Source organism: Dryobates pubescens, chromosome 30 (genome assembly GCF_014839835.1).
Source record: "Dryobates pubescens isolate bDryPub1 chromosome 30, bDryPub1.pri, whole genome shotgun sequence".
Classification (NCBI taxonomy): domain Eukaryota; kingdom Metazoa; phylum Chordata; class Aves; order Piciformes; family Picidae; genus Dryobates; species Dryobates pubescens.
The window spans coordinates 10,398,080-10,418,317 of NC_071641.1; the positions used below are offsets into that span (position 1 = coordinate 10,398,080).

The 20,238-nt window shown below is 50.9% G+C and overlaps 1 protein-coding gene across 1 annotated transcript in view; it reads right to left on the reverse strand.

Annotated features, from left to right (window-relative positions):
- PCDH15 (protocadherin related 15) overlaps positions 1–20,238 on the reverse strand; it is a 995,294-nt gene that overhangs the window by 63,876 nt on the left and 911,180 nt on the right. Inside the window, exons 27-29 of the mRNA XM_054174769.1 lie at positions 19,701–19,813; positions 4,635–4,744; positions 2,342–2,482 (exon numbers count right to left, since the gene is read on the reverse strand). Coding sequence (XP_054030744.1) covers positions 2,342–2,482; positions 4,635–4,744; positions 19,701–19,813 — 364 coding nt within the window. The remainder of the gene's footprint in view (positions 1–2,341; positions 2,483–4,634; positions 4,745–19,700; positions 19,814–20,238) is intronic.

Here is a 20,238-nt window from a genome sequence, read left to right on the forward strand (position 1 = left end):
GATAGTGCTTGAAGGAAGATGAAGTAAGATAAGTAAGGATTTTATAAGAGTTGGTAACAGTAAAATAGCAGTGATGATAGCTGTAGATGAATAGTTACAAGTTTGTGATTAGAGAATTGTAAGCAGAATAGGTTTGTTGAACTATATCTAAACAGAAGAAGTTGTTGTGAGCTCATAGGTTGTATGATTTAGGATTTAGGATCTAGTGTTAGCATAAGTCAAGAGTTTAGAATAACCATAGTACAGAATGCTGCTTGGTCTTTGTAGTCACGATTGTGTTTAGAGAGAAGGATTAAGAAAGAAAGGGGGCAGAGGGGGGGATTTTCTGCTACATCCCAGAGCGAGAGATTTAGCCTCGACAAGGGCCACTACATTTGTGAGTGTAGGAAGGGAAGTGCCTGTGGTTTTCCTCATCTACAGAGACTTCCATGAAGAAGTGGACTCCAGCCAGCCCCACGGTGGGCCCAAGCCAGCCTGATGAACAGGAGGTGGACCCAAACCAACCTCAAGAGCGAGAGGTGATGCCCTCACATCTGTCTGTCTGTACAGGCCAGGGAAGGGCCTGGGTCGTGCTCAGAGGCCTCTGGGGACTATGAAACCATCAGCATCGCAGCCCTGTCAGAGACCTCTAGGGAGTATGAAACCATCATCAGTGAAGCCCTGTCAGAGACCTCTACGGATGAAGAAACCTTCAGCAGCCAGGTCTCAGAATTGAAGCCCTGTCAGAGACCTCTGGGGACTTTGAAACCATCAGCATCCAGGTCTCAGAAGTGAAGCCCTCTCATAGGTCTCTAGGGACTATGAAACCATCATCAGCGAAGCACTCTCAGAGGCCTCTAGGGACTGTGAAACCATCAGCATTGAAACCCTGTCAGAGACCTCTGGGGACTATGAAACCACTAGCAGTGAAGCCCTCTCAGAGACCTCAGGGCACCATGAATGCAGCAGCAACCAGGTTCCAGCAGAGACCTCTGGACTGAATGAAACCATCAGCAATGAAGCCCTGTCAGAGACCTCTGGGACTATGAAACCGGCAGCATTGAAGCCCTGTCAGAGACATCTGGGGACTATGAAACCATCAGAAATGAAGCCCTCTCAGAGGCCTCTAGGGACTAGGAAACCATCAGAATCGAAGCCCTATGAGAGACCTCTATGCACCATGAAAGCTGCAGCAGCCATGCCCCAGCAGAGACCTTGGGGCACCATGAAAGCTGCAGCAGCCAGGCCCCATCAGAGACCTCTGTGCACCATGAAAGCTGCAGCAGCCAGGCCCCAGCAGAGACCTTGGGGCACCATGAAAGCTGCAGCAGCCAGGCCCCAGCAGAGACCTCTATGCACCATGAAAGCTGCAGCAGCCAGGCCCCAGCAGAGACCTCTGTGCACCATGAAAGCTGCAGCAGCCAGGCCCCAGCAGAGACCTTGGGGCACCATGAAAGCTGCAGCAGCCAGGCCCCAGCAGAGACCTTGGGGCACCATGAAAGCTGCAGCAGCCAGGCCCCAGCAGAGACCTTTGGGCACCATGAAAGCTGCAGCAGCCAGGCCCCAGCAGAGACCTGGCCAGTCTTCAGACATGTCAGCACCTCACCTTTCTCTCCCAAACCCCCACACAATAATGACCACAACCAACCAATCAGCCCAAAGATTGAACCTCACAGTCCCCAGCAATTCCCCTTGCGAAAGCCAAATATTAAACCCAATTTCTCACAGTGTGGCCAGCAGGACAAAGGAAGTACTTCTCCCCCTGTACTCAGCACTGGTTAGGCCACACCTTGAGTCCTATATCCAGCTCTGGGCCCCTCAGTTCAAGAGAGATGTTGAGATGCCGGAAGGTGTCCAGAGAAGGGCAACAAAGCTGGGGAGGGGTCTGGAGCACAGCCCTGTGAGGAGAGGCTGAGGGAGCTGGGGTTGCTTAGCCTGGAGGAGGCTCAGGGGAGACCTTATTGATGCCTACAACTACCTGTGTACCTGTGCCAGGGGAAGTTTAGGCTGGAGGTGAGGAGAAAGTTCTTCCCAGACAGAGTAATTGGCCATTGGAATGTGCTGCCCAGGGAGGTGGTGGAGTCCCCATCCCTGGAGGTGTTCAAAAAAGACTTGGATGTGGCACTTGGTGCCATGGTTTAGTTGATTGGATAAGGCTGGGTGATAGGTTGGACTCGATGGTCTTGGACGTCTCTTCCAACCTGGTTTATTCTATGATCTAAATCTGTTTCCATTTGGGGCTTTTGAACTCTGGGAAAGCTTAAACCACAACAATCAGTAGCTGGAGTGCAGCCACCAAGAGGCTCAGTAGGTGAGAGCAGAGGTGTAGAACAACTGTGGAGAGGAGAGCTCTGACACTTACTTTTGGAGGGGACGCGCAGGTTGGATCGCACCACTTGCAAGGAGTCCGCTTGAACCCGCAGCTCGTAGCTTGTGACACTCTCATAGTCCAGAGGCTTCTGAACCCAGATCACTCCTGTCCTGTTGTTAATAGCAAACACTCCTGAAAGCCAGCAGAAACACAAGTGACTTTCTAAGGTCCAGAAACCTGCTTTTTCACAGAATCACAGGGGCTGGAAGGGACCTCGAAAACTCATTCAGTCCAACCCCCTGCCAGAGCAGGGGCACCTAGAGCAGATCATACAGGAACACATCCAGTCAGGTTTGGAATATCTCCAGAGAAGGAGACTCCACAACCTCCCTGGGCAGCCTGCTCCAGGCCTCTGGCACCCTCACAGGGAAAAACTTCTCCCTCCTCTTTCCATGCAACTTCCTCTGCCTCAGCTTCCAGCACTGCCCCTTGTGCTGGCACTGGGCAGCACCCAGCAGAGCCTGGCTCCAGCCTCTGGGCACTCCCCCTGCACAGCTTGAGCCCCAGCAAGGAGCTCACCTCTCAGGCTCCTCCTCTCCAAGCTACAGAGCCCTCAGCTCCCCCAGCCTTTCTTCCTGAGGAAGATGTTCCACTGCCTGCAGCAGCTCTGTGCCTCTGGACTCTCTCAAGCACTTCCCTGAGGTCTTTCTTGACCTGAGGGACCCAGAACTGGACACAAGATTCCAGATGTGGCCTCAGCAGGGCAGAGTAGAGGGGAAGGAGAATCTCTCTTGACCTAAATGCTTCTGGTTTGGCCAGGATGTTGTTCTCTGGCACCACCTGCACCAAGTCCTTCCCCTCCATCCCTCAGGCCCCCCAGAGGCCACGCAACTCCTGTGTGAAGCTAGCTCCAAAGGAGCACAGCAGCTGAAGCCAGCCTGGCACAGGCCCCGCAGAGGGGTTGTGGAGTCTCCTTCTCTGGAGACTTCCAAGACCCATCTGGATGTGTTCCTGTGTGACCTGTGCTGCATTCTATGGCCCTGGTCTGGCAGGGGCTTGGACTGGAAGCTCTCAAGAGGTCCCTTCCAACCCCTAACATCCTGTGAGCCTGTAACACCCTGTGGAATGCCCAACTGGAGGATGTGCTGGCAGGAGAAGACAAGACAAACAGCCCCTTCTCACAAAAAGGAAGATGAGATAGGGAATTCTTCCACATCCCTCCATATAATTTAGAGTAATTTTGCTTAGAGATTTCAAGGTGGGTCATGAAGAGTACTCCAGAAGGATGCACTAGGTTGGAAGGGACCTCTAGAGGTCATCTAGTCCAACCCCTGTGCAGTAAGCAGGGACATACCCAGCTAGATCTCACCAATCACAGAATGTTAGCTGCTGGAAGGGACCTCAAAAGCTCATCCAGTCCAACCCCCCTGCCAGAGCAGGGTCATGCAGGGCAGAGCACGCTGGAATGCATCCAGGTGGATCTTGAGTATCTGCAGAGAGGGAGATTCCACAACCCCCCTGGGCAGCCTCTCCCAGTGTTCTGTTGCACTCACAGTGAAAACCTTCTTCCTCCTGTCCACATGGAACATCCTATGCCTCAATGTACTGTTCAGATATCAGCTCTAATCTTTGTGGCTACAGCATGCTAAGCTTAGAATGTCTTAGAGCAGATTTGGAAGCAAGAAGTAGAATAACAGAATGTTTTGGTTTGGAAGGGGCCTTTAAAACTTATCTAGTCCAACCCCCCTGCACTGAGCAGGAACATCAACTACATCAGCTTACTCAGGTCCCCATCCAACCTGACCTGGAATGGTTCCAGGGATGGGGCTTCTACCACCTCTCTGGGCAACCTGGATGCCTTATCACCCTCAGTATAAGAGACACCTTCCTTACATCTGCTCTAAATCCTCCCTGTTTTTTTCAGTTTCAAACCATGATCCCTGGTCTTGTCACAACAAGCCCTGCTCAAAAGTCCATCCCCATCCTTACAGCTCCCTTAAGCTGAAAGGCCACGAGAAGGTCTCCAAGGAACCTTCTCTCCTCCAGGCTGAACAAGCCCATCAAAGCTATTTTAACTCTTCAGTGTGCCAACGGATCCACACCATGTGGCAGCCATGTGAACCTTCCCATCAGTGAGAATTTCACTGTCTTTTCATTTTTATTGCAGCTGTGCTAAGTGAGCTGATCTCGAGCTGATCTCTGGGGGCTTGCCTCCCCTCCTGCTCACGCAGCCGTGGTGGGACTTCAGCTCAGCAGCTTTATTTCTAATCACTATTTCTTGGAGGCTTCTGATGCATGCAGTAGGCTCAGGCATAATCACTAAGATCACAATATTAGTACTTACCCTCTTCATTTCCTGCAACAATTGAGTAGACAATGGTCTGGTTCAAGGCAGCTGCTGTAACAACTACCACCACAGTTCCTTTTGGGGCACTTTCACTCACTGGTGGGGGTCTGCAGAACAGAACAGAAGTATTTGTGTTATGCCTGAACAGCAGAGTGCTGAAATTCAGCCTTCAGGTGAGCATTTTCACCCAACTTTGAGGCTGTAATTACAGGAAGACACCTGAAAGGCCTCTGCAAATTCACAAAACAGTTGGCAGGAGGGAATTCCCCAGGGGGGTGGTTGAAGCCCCATTCCTCCAGACGTTCAAAACAAACTGCCCCTCATTAAACACACACACACACAAAAGGCAACCCCAGCCTTGGGTTAAGATACGAAACCAGAACACTGGGATTGAAATCAAACCATCATTTATACACAAAAGCACTGAAAAAAGATACAAATTGCAAACAAATAGAATCACCTGGGTAGGAAGGGTTCTCTAAAAGTCATCCAGTCCAAGCCCCTCTGCAGTCAGCAGGGACATCCTCAACTAGATCAGGTTGCCCAGAGCCCTGTGGAGCATCACCTTGAATGTCTCCAGGAAGGGGCCTTAACCACCTCCCTGCTACAGTGCTCAACCACCCTCATGGTGCAGAACTTGTTCCTAGCATCCGATCTAAATGTGCTCTGCTCCCATTTCAAACCATTGCCCCTGGTCCTGGCCCTGCAGGCCTTTGGAAACAGTCTGTCTGCAGATTTCTTGTAGCCCCCTTCAGGTACTGGTAAGCTGCTATTAGGTCTCCCCAGAGCCTTCTCTTCTCCAGGCTGAATACCCCCAACTCCCTTAGCCTGTCCTCATAGCAGAGCTGCTCCAACCCCCTGATCATTTTCATGGCCTCCTCTGGACCCTCTCCATCAGCTCCAGGTCCTTCCTATACTGAATACAGTATACAGAATTAACCAGGTTGGAAAAGACCTCAAAGATCACTGAGTCCAACCTATCACCCAACACTATCTAATCCACTAAACCATGGCTCCAAGTGCCTCATCCAGGATCTTCTTAAACACCTCCAGTGATGGTGACTTCACCACCTCCCTGGGCAGCACATTCCAATGGCCAATCTCTCTTTCTAGGAAGAATTTCTTCCTAACACCCAGCCTAAACCTTCCCTGGCACAGCTTGAGACTGTGTCCTCTTGTTCTGGTGCTGGTTGCCTGGGAGAAGAGACCAACCCCCACCTGGCTACAACCTCCCTTCAGGGAGTTGTAAACATCAATAAGGTCTCCCCTGAGCCTCCTCTTCTACAGGCTAAGCAACCTCAGCTCCCTAAGCCTCTCCTCACAGGGCTGTGCCCCAGACCCCTCCCCAGCTTTGTTGCCCTTCTCTGGACACCTTCCAGCATCTCAACATCTTTCTTAACCTGAGGAGCCCAGAACTGGACACAGGACTCTAGGTGTGGCCTAACTAGTGCTGAGCACAGGGCAGAACAACTTCCCTGCTCCTGCTGACTACACTATTGCTGATTGTGGTAGGTTGTCACACTGCTGCAGGCCAGGATGCCATTGGCCTTCTTGGCCACCTGGGCACACTGCTGGCTCATGTTCTGCTGCTGTCCACCAGTACCCCCAGGTCCCTCTCTGTCTGGCAGCTCTCAGCCACTCTGACCCCAGCCTGTAGTGCTGAAATATTGGAAAGAATACTCACAGAATCATCACATTGTTCTGTCTGGAAAAAATGTCTGAGATCATTGAGCCTGACCATCAACCTAACACCACCATAGTCATTAAACCATGTCCCCCAGGTGCCATGGCCACAGGTTTCTTGAACACCTCCAGGCATGGGGACTCCACCACCTCACTGACCACCCTGGCAGCAATGAAATTTTTCCTCATCTCCAACCTAACCCTCCCCTGGCACAATTTGAGACCATTTCCTCTCATTCTATCACCCAAGACTAGTGAGAAAAGACCAATTCCCACCTCACTGCAACCTCCTTTCAGGGAGTTGTAGAGACCAATGAAGTCTCCTCTCAGCCTCCTTTTCTCACTGCTAAACACCCCCAGTTCCCTCAGCTGCTCCTCACCAGCCCTGTTTTCTAGACCCTTCCCCAGGTTCTTCCCCTTCTCTGGACACACTGCAGACCCTCAATGTCCTTATTGGAGTGAGGGGCCCAAAACTGAACCCAGTGCTCAAGATGTGGCCTCACCAGTGCCCAGTACAGGGGCACAAACACTTCCTTACTCCTGCTGGCCACACCATTGCTGATCCAGACCAGGATGCCAGTGGGCTCCTTACCCACCTGAGCAAGTATCTATGTTTAAGTTTTTAACCTGTGCAGCAAAACAAAAAGCAAAGGCACAAGAAAGCCAGAACTAAGCATCATGATGGCAGCTCTTCTAATTCTTTCACCCACACAATTACCTTGGATTCCCATCCTTGCTCAAGAAAAAGGACCCAGACACATTTTTGAGCCATAAATTATCTATTTCTCAGGTTTTACAGACTCACAGAATGATAGAGGTTGGAAAGGACCTCTGGAGATCATCAAGTCCAAGCCCTCTGCCAAGGCAGGTTCATGGAAAGGACACAGAGACGCATTCAGAGTTTGAATGTCTCACAGGTAATTAGAGATAGAACAAGAGGGAATGGCCTCAAGCTGTCCAGTCCAGGTTTAGACTGGACATTAGGCAAAGGTTTTTCCCAGCAAGAGGGGTCAGAGATTGGCAGAAGCTGCCCAGGGAGGTGGTGGAGTCACCAAGCCTGGAGGTGTTTCAAGGTGGTTTGGATGTGGTGCTTGGGGCTATGGTTTAGGGGTGATCCTTGTAGGGTAGGGTCAGTGGTTGGACTTGGTGATCCTGAGAGGCTTTGCCTCCCTGAATGTCTCTGTAATTCTGTCTCCAGAGATGGAGACTCCACCACCACCCTGGGCAGCCTGCTCCAGTAAGTGCAACTGCAGCAATGGGAAGAGGTTGTCAGAGAGAATAGAATAGAATAGAATAGAATAGAATAGAATAGAATAGAATAGAATAGAATAGAATAGAATAGAATAGAATAGAATAGAATAGAATAGAATAGAATAGAATTAACCAGGTTGGAAAAGACCTTTGAGATTATCAAGCCCAACCTATGACCCTACACCATCATGGCACCAAGCATGAGAGATTCCTTTTTTAAAGGAATGGAAACATTTCTTCTTAATTAGATGTATTTTTCCAGCAGTTTATCTGCACAGGATCATGTGCTTAATATCCTCACTTTCTGTCTCAGTTCTCATGCTCCTTCAAGACATTCTGACCTTCTCAATGCCTTTGTCTCCCAAACAGATGGCACGGCAGGCTGGGCAGTGTTACAGTGAACCCCTGTCAGAGCCTATTCTCTTTTAAGGCAAATGCCTCCTTTTGTGCCTGTGAACTCCCTGTCATCAGGCATAAAGCATTTGTGTTATCCCAACAATCTTCCTAAATTAAAGTGAAGGACATGAAGACTTGGAAGTGGCTGTCAGGATCACTGGAGATGCAGAAAAAGAAAAGAGTATTTTCCATCTAGCACAGCCTAGGACACAGTCACAAAAAGGAACAAATGTAGGGTCCTGTGCCTGGGGAGCAGTAAGACCTTGTAACAGTACAGGTGAGGGGTTGACCTGCTTGGAAAGCAGCTCTGCAGAGAAGGATCTGGGAGTGCTGGGTGACAGCAAGTTGTCCTTGAACCACCAATGTGCCCTCACAGCCAAGGAGGCCAATGGTTTCCCATGGTGCATGAAGAAGAGCACAGCCAGCAGGTGGAGGGAGTTTCTCCTTCCCCTCTGCTGTGCCCCAGTGAGGCTACACAGAATCATAGCTCTGTTGAGGTTGGAAGAGACCTTTGAGATCATCAAGACCAACTCCTCAGAGCTCACAATGCCACCACTGCTGCTAAGCCACTTCCACTGAACCATATCCCTTAGCACCACATCCACACGTCTTTTAAATACCTCCAGGGATGGGGACTTCACCACCTCCCTGGACAGCCAGGAACAATGCCTAAGAGCCCTTGCTGGGAAGAAATTTTTCTTAATATCCAACCTGAGCCTCCCCTGGCATAACCTGAGGCCATTTCCCCATGTCCTATCACTTGCTGCATGTGAGCAGAGACTGAGCCCCACCTTGCTCCAGCTTCCTTTCAGGGAGCTGTAAGTGGGTGATGAGGTCTTCTCTCAGCCTCCTCTTCCAAAGACTAAACAACCCCAGTTCCCTCAGCTGCTCCTCACAGAACTTGTGTTTAGAAACATCTGGAGTACTGAGTCTGCTCCTGGATTCCTCGGCCTAAGACAGACAGGAAATGACTGGCGAGAGTCCAGTGGAAGCTACAGACATGCTGAAGGGACTGAAGCATCTCTGTGAGGTGGCAAGGCTGGAAGACCTGGAGTTGTTTAGCCTGGAGAAGAGCAGCCTGAGAGGGGATCTTCTCAAAGGGATTCTTAAATGGTGTTGGGTGATGGGTTGGACTTGATGATCTTAGAGGTCTTTTCCAACCTGGTTAATTCTATTCTATTCTATTCTATTCTATTCTATTCTATTCTATTCTATTCTATTCTATTCTATTCTATTCTATTCTATTCCATTCCATTCCATTCCATTCCATTCCATTCCATTCCATTCCATTCTTCTCTCTGCCCATCAATAGCTAAAAGGGACCTCACCACTGATACATCTAAACAGAAATGACCACTCCTGCTTTTCTAAGGCCTGTCCAGATGAAGCTGTTCCTCTCCTTGGAAGGCCTCATCCCTCTTCCAGATTTGCACTTTCCTCTCAGCCAGTGTGAAGAAGGATGGTTGGGGGTAGAATACATAGAATACATAGAATACATAGAATAAACCAGGTTGAAAGAGACCTTCAAGATCATCGCGTCCAACCCATCAACCAATCCAACTCCGCCCAAGCAACTAACCCACAGCACCAAGTACCCCATCAAGTCTTCTCCTAAAAACCTCCAGTGATGGCGACTCCACCACCTCCCCAGGCAGCCCATTCCAATGTGCAATCACTCTTTCTGTATAGAACTTTTTTCTAACATCCAGCCTGAATCTCCCCTGGCGCAGCCTGAGACTGTGTCCTCTTGTTCTGGTACTGCTTGCCTGGGAGAAGAGACCAACATCCGTCTGTCTACAACCTCCCTTCAGGTAGTTGTAGAGAGTAATAAGGTCACCCCTGAGTCTCCTCTTCTCCAGGCTAAGCAACCCCAGCTCCCTCAGCCTCTCCTCGTAGGGCTTATGTTCCAAACCCCTCACCAACTTTGTTGCTCTTCTCTGGACTCGTTCCAGCAAGTCAACCTCCTTCCTAAACTGAGGGGCCCAGAGCTGGACACAGTACTCGAGGTGCGGCCTAACCAGTGCAGTGTACAGGGGCAGAATGACCTCAGTCTGGAGAGGAGAAGACTGAGAGGGGATTTAATAAATGTTGATAAATATCTGAGGGCTGGGGCTCCATCTGATTATGATAATTAGCAAGCAAAGATCAATACTAATCCACTCCAAAGCCACTGATTCTCAGCCCTTCAGAAATTCCAGTACCCACATGTGGTGGGTTAACGCCCACTCTGAAAACAAAACCAAAACAGGGGGGAGGGCCTGGGAGTGCTTTGCCCTCCCTGCAGGGCACTTTCCCCCTGGGAAACTGAGTCTGTTCCACTCCCCTCTCCCTGCCCAGTTAAGGCTTAAACCACCACACCACATCCAATAGTTCACAGTTTGGTAAGCAGGACCATCACTGGCTGCTGACATTCAGCCCAAAGAGACATTATGGCAGCTGGAAAATGCCTGCCACTTCCAGCAAGAAACCTCCCTCACAGCAAAGGGAGGTTTCTCCTTGTGTTCAGACAGAACGTCCTGGCATCCAGTTTGTGCCCCTTGCCCCTTGTCCTGTCCCTGGGCACCACTCAGCAGAGCCTGGCCCCAGCCTCTTGCCCCCCACAGCTCCTTTAGCTCTTGCTGAGCATCGCTCAGATCCCCTCTGGGGCTGCTCTTCTGCAGGCTCTCAGTCCCAGGGCTCTCAGCCCCAGGGCTCTCAGCCCTTGCTTCTCACAGAGATGCTCCAGGCCCTTCAGCATCTTCATAACCTCCCCTGGACTCTGTCCTGTAGTTCCCTATCTCTCTTGACCCAGGGAGCACTGTTGCTAGTCAAGAATTACAAAGCCATGCTGCATTCACACCAAGTCATAGCCTCCGACTCCCAGCTTCACAGATTTGCTCCTGAATGGGAAGGAAACTTGAGATTGCCACAGAACTTGGCACATCTTTTCACAGAATCATAGAATGGGCTGGGTTGGAAGGGACCTCCAAAGCTCATCCAGTCCAACCCCTCTGCACTCAGCAGGGACATCCTCCACTAGATCAGGTTGCCCAGTGCCCTGTGGAGCATCAGCTTGAATATCTCTGGGGCTGGGGCCTTGACCACCAACTTGGGCAACCTGTTGCAGTGTTCCAGCAGCCTCCTGGGGCAGAACTTGCTCCTCACATCCAATCTCAATCTGCTGTGCTGTAGTTTGAAGCCACTGCCCCTGGTCCTGTCACGACAGGCCTTTGGGAACAGGGTGGGAAGTGATTAAAATGATACTAAGAGGAAACTACTGGCGACTTTCTGCTGTGTGATGGCTGCACACCTGCCTAATGTGCCCACAGGCAGCAATGAGGAGGCAGCTCTCAGTCACTGTTGCATTTCCTGCTGCAGCAGCACACTGCAATTAGCAATGACCTTCCCGTTGTGGAGAACGTGGTATTTATTAATTAACAAAAGAAGGAAGAGATTCCAAGTCCCTTTGAACCTCCCCTGGTTTAGAATGAGAACCCACTCTAAAGAGGACAGGCTTGCTAAAATGAATAAAAAATGATCTCTTTGTATTCATCTGAGGTTCACTTCACATCTGGTCTCCACTCTTCCGTAGCACTGCTCATTATGAGCTGTTAATTAAGAAATTAAAGGGCTGCCATTACTTGTCTGAAAGACCTGGAAACTTCTGGATCAATGGCTTGTTCTGGAGTTCAACCAAGAGGTGAGCTGGGTGGAGCTGTCAGGACAACAGAAATAATAGCTTGGGAAAGGAGTACTCAGAGAAGTTCATTGGATTTCCCCAAGTGATTTATTGCTGGAGATCACAGAAAGGGAAGGTTTGGAAGGGACCTCTGAAGATCATCTAGTCCAAGTCCCCTGCCAGGCAAGGATCACCTAAAGCAGACCAGAGAGCAGCTCTGTGGAGAAGGACCTGGGAGTGCTGGGGGGCAGCAAGTTCTGCATAGCACAGCAATGTGCCTTGGGGGCCAAGAAGGCCAAGGGGGTCCTGGGCTGCGCTCAGCAGAGTCTGGCCAGCAGACCCAGGGAGGTTTTCCTCCCCCTCTACTCTGCCCTGCTAAGGCTCCACCTGCAATATTGCATCCAGCTCTGGGCTCCCCAGCTCAGGAGGGACAGGGATCTGCTGGAGAGAGTCCAACAGAGGGCTCCAAGGATGCTGAAAGGCCTGGAGCACTGCTGCTGAGCAGAGGCTGAGAGCCCTGGGGCTGTTGAGTCTGCAGAGGAGAAGGCTGAGAGGGATCTGATCAATGTCTCTCAAGAGCTGAGGGCTGGGGGTCAGGAAGGAAAGGACAGGGACAGTCTCTGCTCACTGTGCCCTGCCATAGGCCAAAGAGCAATGGATGGAAAGTGCAGCCCAGGAGGTTCCAGCTCAGCATGAAGAGGAACTTCTTCCTTGTGAGGGTCCCAGAGGCCTGGAGCAGGCTGTCCGGAGAGGTTGTGGAGTCTCCTCTGGAGCCTTTGCAGCCCTGTCTGGATGTGTTCCTGTGTGCCCTGTGCTGGATTCTATGCTTCTGCTCTGGCAGGGGGGTTAGATTTGATCTTCGAAGGTCCCTTGCAACCCCTAGCATCCTGTGAGCCTAGAGGAACCCTGGCACAGCCTGCAGCACCAGCTGAAGTGCTGTGGAGGCTCCTATCTAAGGATGCACTAGAGAGAGATCCATGGGACTTGCTGGTGTCCTCAGAAGGTGGTCATGTGCAAGGAATTATAGAATCACAGACTCAACAAGGTTGGAAAAGATCTCAGAGACCATCAAGTCCAACCTATGACCTAATACCTAACACCTCCTGACAACTGAACCATGGCTCCAAGCCTTTTTTGAACACCTCCAGGGACAGGGACTCCACCACCTCCCTGGGCAGCACATCCCAATGGCCAATTACTATTTCTGTGAAGGAGAGCTTGACATGAACCATCTGGCCCCACGTTAATGGCCTGCAAGCACCTCAGGTGGCATTGTCACAAGCTGCTGAAGCAGATGTCACAGAGACCTTGACAGACTTGAGTGAAAGGCCAACACCAAACTCAGGAAGCTCAACAAAGCCAAGTGCAAGGTCCTGCACCTGGGTCAGGGAAATCCCCAAATAAAGGCTGGAGGAATAATGGATGGAGAACAGTCCTGAGGAAAAGCACTTGAGGGCGCTGATGGATAAAAAGCTGAAAGCTACCATGAGCACTCATTGCCCAGAAGCCATCAGTGGCCTGGGCTGATCCCTAGCAGTGTAGGCAGCAGGGGCAGGGAGGGGATTCTGCCCTCTGCTCTGCTGAGACCCCCCCCTGCAGTCCTGGAGCCAGCTCTGGAATCCTCAGTAGAGGAAACACAGAGCTGTTAGAGTGGAGCCAGGAGGCCACAGCAATGCTGGGAGGGCTGGAAGCCCTCTGCTGTGAGGCCAGGCTGAGAGAGCTGGGGCTTCAGGCTCAGCCGGGAGAGGCTCCAGGGAGTCCCCTTTGAAAGGGGCTGCAGGAGAGCTGGAGAAGGACAGTTCATGAACCATTTAGTGACAGGACATGGGGAAAAGGCTTCAGAACAGAAGCAGCTAGATTTTGAATAAACATGAGGAAGAAGTCCTTCACTGGAACAGGTTGCCCAGGGAAGTTCTGGAAGCTCCAGTCCTGGAAGTGTTCAAAGCCAGGCTGGATGGGTGTGAGCAACCTGGTCCAGTGGAAGGTATCCCTGCCCATGGTAGGAGAGTTGGAACTAGATGATCCTTAAGGTGCCTTACAACTGCAACCATTCTGTGATTCTCTGACCTGCTGGCTGCTGCTGTTTTGCAGTGCATGGCCTGAAATTGTGCACCCAGGCTGCTGGCTGCTTGGACTCCACTTGCTAGTTCCTAACGTCAGAGCAGACTGGTTGCAGCAGATCTCTTCCTGGTGTACTGCAGTCATTAGGAAGAAACTCATGAGGAGTGGCTGAAGGAACTGGTGTGGTTTAGTGTGGAGAAGAGGAGGCTGAGTGGAGACCTCATTGCTCTCTACAACTCCCTGAAAGGAGGCTGGAGCCAGGTGAGGAGAGGGTTGCTCTCTTCTCCCTAGTATCGGGTGAAAGGAAATGGCCTGCAGTCATGCCAGGGGAGGGTTAGGTTGGAGCTGAGGAAAAATTTATTTGCTGCAAGAGTGGTCAGGGATTGGCACAGGCTGCCCAGGGAGGTGGCAGAGTCCCCATCCCTGGAGGTGTTTAAAGAATGTGTATCCATGGCACCTGGGGACAGGGTTTAATAGCTATGGTGGTGTTGGGTTGATGGTTGGACTGGATGATCTTAGAGGTCTTTTCCAACTGAAACAATTCTCTGATTCTATGTTTTATCACTCACCTGTTATAAAGCAAGTGCTTCATGTTGCATTTTATGGTCCTCAGTGCTCTTAGCTTCCCTGTGATGGTTTGGATGTCTGGCATTTAAAATTCTCCAGCATCATTTAATTAGCAGTATCATTTACTTTGCTAATGATTTAATTGGCATTTAAAACTCTCCAGTTATAATTTACAACCCAAAAAATAAGGTGCTGGGGGTGGGGGAAGAAACTCAATTAATTTGTCCCAGATAAAGGAATAATACAAAGAGAGAGACAGTGACTAGAATGGAAATCTCTGACTTTCCTCTAGCTGCCTGGTGACTCCTGTGGAAATCACTCGAAGACCACAATCCACCCAAGGACTCCAAGCAGAAACCCTAATGCACTGCTGGACTTCTGAGGGAGTAGAATAGAATACATAGAATACACAGAATAAACCAGGTTGGAAGAGACCTTCAAGATCATCGCGTCCAACCCATCAACCAATCCAACACCACCCAAACAACTAACCCAGAGCAGCAGCTCAAGGCAAAGCTGCACTTTGATCTCCCTCTCTGTCTTTCTGATCATGCTACCTGGTCCCCTCTCTCCTGGCTTTCTGTATTCACTTCTGATTTGTAATACAAGCTGAAGCTGCAGCTTTAGTTTGCAAAACTGATCAGCTGTGACCCTTTTGGGGTTTTCTAGATACACAGAGATGAAGCTTCTCAAACAGAAAGAAAACAAGGCTGGATTCCATCTGATTATGATAATTAGCAAGCAAAGATCAATACTAATCCACTCCAAAGCCACTGATTCTCAGCCCTTCAGAAATTCCAGTACCCACATGTGGTGGGTTAACGCCCACTCTGAAAACAAAACCAAAACAGGGGGAGGGCTTGGGAGTGCTTTGCCCTCCCTGCAGGGCACTTTCCCCCTGGGAAACTGAGTCTGTTCCACTCCCCTCTCCCTGCCCAGTTAAGGCTTAAACCACCACACCACATCCAATAGTTCACAGTTTGGTAAGCAGGACCATCACTGGCTGCTGACATTCAGCCCAAAGAGACATTATGGCAGCTGGAAAATGCCTGCCACTTCCAGCAAGAAACCTCCCTCACAGCAAAGGGAGGTTTCTCCTCGTGTTCAGACAGATTCTCCAAAGGTCATCTAGTCCAGCTCTCTCTGCAGTCAGTAGGGACATCCTCCACTAGCCCAGATAGCCCCTCAGGGGCTGCTCATCTCCAAGCCAAACAGCCCCAGGGCTCTCAGCATTTGCTTCTCACAGAGATGCTCCAGGCCCCTCAGCATCTTCTTAATCTCTGCAGGACTCTCTAAAGTAGTTCTCTGTGTCTCTTGATCTGGGGTGCCCAGAAATGGACCCAGTACTCCAGATGTGACCTCACTAGGGCACAGAGTAGAGGTGGAAGAGAACCTCCCTTGACCTGCTGGACACACTGATTGCAAACTAGAGGAGACACACTCAGGCTGCAGGAGACAACCTTAGAGGCCCAGTGGCTCCAGCTACAATTCCAATGCTTGACATTCTTCATTTCTCCACATGGCTGACATTTACAACAGCTTCTGATGAGAACATTTCAAACAAACCTCTCCCCACTGCCACTGTTGCCTGAAGCCCAGGCCTTTTCAGCTGGAGACAACCTGGAGGATGGAGACAGCTGGAAGATGGTGAAATGGCACCACTATCTGATATGATTAGGGAAAGGCAGGCTGCCAAAGGAAGAAACAGCTCTGCAGTATTTTGCCACCCTCACTCTGGCAAATGGGAGCTGCAGAACCACAAAAGTCCTGTGTGTCATTTCCCAGCTGTTCTGCTGCACCAGCAGCACTGTCTGCTGCCACTGGAGCACAGACTGCTGTCTCCTCAGAGCAGTATCCAATCTATTTCCTCAGGAATCACAGTGTTAGGGGCTGGAAGGGACCTCCAAAGTTCAGCGGGAAGCTGGCTCGGGAACACACCGCGACCAGGAGCCACAGAAAAGCACTAACTGCTTTCCTTTTCGACCTCCGGGGACGGCAGGACCCCCGCGGTCTCTCTTGAAGGCGCAGGAGCAGCCTGTGCCAATGTGCCGGAAGATGAGCCCCGGGGCAGACGGCCTGGATGGGCAATGAGCTTCTAAAAGAACTAAGGGGAAAAAAGAGGGTGTATCATCTTTGGAAGAAAGGGGAGGCAACCCATGGAATGTTTAAGGATGTTGCTTGGTCTTGTAGGAAGAAAATTAGGGAGGCAAAAGCACATTTGGAACTTAGCCTGGCCTCTGCTGTGAAGGACAACAAAAAGTCCTTCTATAAATACATGAATAGCAAGAGGAAGGGCAGGGACAGCCTCTACTCCTTGGTGGACATGGAGGGGAACATTGTACCAAAGGATGAGGAGAAGGCAGAGGTACTTAACACCTTCTTTGCCTCAATTTTTACTAGCAGGACAGAATGTCTTCCAGACAGCTGGCCTGGAGAGCTGGCAGAAGGAGCCAGGGAGCTGCATAGTTTTCCTCTGTTCCAGGATAGGGCAGCCGCTTGGATCCCCACAAGTCCGTGGGACCAGATGGGATCCATCCTAGGGTGCTGAGAGAGCTGGCAGATGAGCTGGCCAAGCCGCTCTCCATGATTTTTCATCAGTCCTGGCTCACTGGACAGGTCCCGGATGACTGGAAGCTGCAAACTTGGTACCCATCTGCAAGAAGGGCTGGTTGGATGAGCCAGGGAATTCCAGGCCTGTCAGCCTGACCTCAGTGCCAGGCAAGATTATTGCACAGGTCATCTGGAGTGCAATCACACAGCACTTAGAGGATGGCCAAGGGATCAGGCCCAGCCAGCATGGGTTTAGGAAGGGAAGGTCCTGCCTGACCAACCTGAGCTCCTTCTATGACTGCCTGGTGGATGTGGGGAGGCCTGTGGATGTAGTCTACCTGGACTTCAGCAAGGCCTTTGACACTGTCCCCCACAGCAAACTCCTGGCCAAGCTGTCAGCCCCTGGCTTGGATGGGAGCACACTGCAATGGGTTAGGAACTGGCTGGAGGCTGAGCCCAGAGAGTGGTGGTGAATGGTGCCACAGCCAGCTGGCAGCCAGGCACCAGTGGTGTGCCCCAGGGATCAGTGCTGGGCCCCAGCCTCTTTAACATCTTTATTGATGATCTGGATGAGGGCATTGAGTCCATCATCAGTAAATTTGCTGACGACACCAAGCTGGGGGCAGGAGTTGATCTGCTGGAGGGTAGAGAGGCTCTGCAGAGGGACCTGGACAGGCTGGGCAGATGGGCAGAGGCCAAGGGCAGGAGATTGAACACATCCAAGTGCCGGGTTCTGCACATTGGCCACAACAATCCCATGCAGAGCTACAGGCTGGGGTCAGAGTGGCTGGAGAGTGGCCAGGCAGAGAAGGACCTGGGGGTGCTGGTTGATGGTAGGCAGAACATGAGCCTGCAGTGTGCCCAGGCAGCCAGGAGGGCCAATGGCATCCTGGCCTACATCAGGAACAGTGTGGCCAGCAGGAGCAGGGAGGTCATTCTTACCCTGTACACTGCACTGGTTAGGCCACACCTTGAGTCCTGTTCTGGGCCCCTCAGTTTAGGAAGCAGGTTGACTTGCTGGAATGAGTCCAGAGAAGGGCAACGAAGTTGGTGAGGGGTTTGGAACACAGCCCTGTGAGGAGAGGCTGAGGGAGCTGGGGTTGCTTAGCCTGAAGAAGAGGAGACTCAGGGATGACCTTATTGCTGTCTACGACTCCCTGAAGGGAGGTTGTAGACAGACGGATGTTGGTCTCTTCTCCCAGGCACCCAGCACCAGAACAAGAGGACACAGTCTCAGGCTGCACCAGGGGAGGTTTAGGCTGGAGGTTAGGAGGAAATTTTACACAGAGAGAGTGATTGGCCATTGGAATGTGCTGCCTGGGGAGGTGGTGGATTCACCATCATTGGAGGTGTTCAGGATGCTTGGTGCCATGGGTTAGTTGATTAGGTGGTGTTGGATGATAGGTTAGACATGATGATCTTGAAGGTCTCTTCCAACCTGGTCTATTCTATTCTATTCTATTCTATTCTATTCTATTCTATTCTATTCTATTCTATTCTATTCTAAAGTTCACCCAGTTCAACTCCCCTGCCAGAGCAGGGTCACACAGGGCAGGGCACACAGGAACACATCCCGGTGGGTTTGGAATAACTCCACAGAGGAAAACTCCACAACGCCCCAGGCAGCCTGCTCCAGGGCTCTAGCACCCTCACAGGGAAAAAATTCTTTATCATGTTCCCATGGAACTTCCTCTGCCTCAGCTTCCACCACTGCCCCTTGTGCTGGCACTGGGCAGCAACCAGCAGAGCCTGGCTCCAGCCTCTGGGCACTGCCCCTGCACATCTTTATCCCCAGCAAGAAGCTCACCTCTCAGGCTTCTCCTCTCCAACCTACAGAGCCCTCAGCTCCCTCAGGCTCTCCTCCTGAGGAAGATGTTTCCACTCCTTTGATCATTGTGGTTCTGTGCTGGACTCTCTCTAGTAGTTTCCTGTCCCACTAGAACTGAGAGGCACAGAGCTGGACACAAGATTCCATATGTGGCTTCACCAGAGCAGAGGGTGAGGAGAACCACTCTGGACCAACTCTCCACAGCCCTCCTAATGCACCCCAGGATGCCCTTGGCCTCCTTGGCCACCAGAGCACATTGCTGGCTCATGGTCAAGCTCCCATCCACCAGCACCCCCAGGACCTTTTCCCCTTCACTGCTTTCCGGGTTGGAAGAGACCCTCAAAAGCCATCTTGTCCAACCTCTGTGCAGTGAGCAGGGACATCTCCTGTTCAGCTGGCTGTCAACCAGCACCCCCAGATCCTTTCTCCAAAGTGGTTCTTCACTTCAATGTCATCAATGTTCACAGCAGGGCACTAATTCTGCCTCCTCTCTTTCCCCTGCAGTTCAAGTCAGTGCCCTGCAGAGCCCTCAGGCTCTCCTCATGAGAAAGATGTTCCACTCCCCTAATCATTTTTGTGGCTCTGTGCTGGACTCTTACAAGCAGTTCCCTGAGGTCCTTCTTGAACTGAGGGGCCCAGAGCAGGACAGGATACTCCAGATGCAGTAGAGTTCCTATTACCAGCTGTTATCTACACAAGGCAGTTTGGTGTTTTGGTTCAACCCTTTTTTGTGTGTCACGTTTCCTTCCACGAGCTAAAGTGAAGAGCAGAAGGTAAAACAGCTGAGCTGTATGCAACAACAACAGATTAAACTCCCAAGGGAGGTGGTGGGTTCCCCTACATTTGGCAGTTTCAAGGCTCAGCTTGACAGGGTCCTGGACCAGCTCATTTCAACTCTATGCTTACCTTGCAAGGTTGGACTACATGAGTCTTGAGGTCCCTTGCAACCTGGGATTCTATGAAGCTATGAATTATTTTTGTAGCCCAGTCATCTCAGACTCACTTTCAAACAGGAAGCCATCCCAGCTGTAAAGCCAGCAGTAGTGATGTGAATGAATAAATTTTTTACCTGTACTCATCCTGTGTGAACCTTGGGATCACCGAAGGCTGCAGCACAGCAATTTCTACAGTGGTGGTGTTGAACTTCACAGGGTCTCCATCATCATAGGCAATGACCACTAGCTAGAAACAATGCACAAAATCACTCAGTAGAGGCAAGGATATACCTTAGAATTCATTGTATTTTGACTTGCAAACATTGTACTTTGACTTCCTAACAAATTTGGACAGCAATGTGCCCTGGTGGCCAAGAAGGCCAATGTGATCCTGAGGTGCATTAGTAAAAGTATGTCCAGCAGGTCTAGGGAGGGTCTCCTCCCCCTGTAATCTGCCCTGGTGAGACAACACATGGAATTCTGTGACCAGTTTGGTGCTCCCCAATTCAAGAGAGACAGGGATCTGCTGTAGAGAGTCCAATGAAGAGCTATGAGGATGACTAAGGCATTTGAACATCTCTGCTATGAAGAAAGAGTGAGAGGCCTGAGAGGAGAAGGCCTCAAGAAGGCTGAGAGAGGACTTGATCAGTGTCTATAAATACCTGAGGGGTA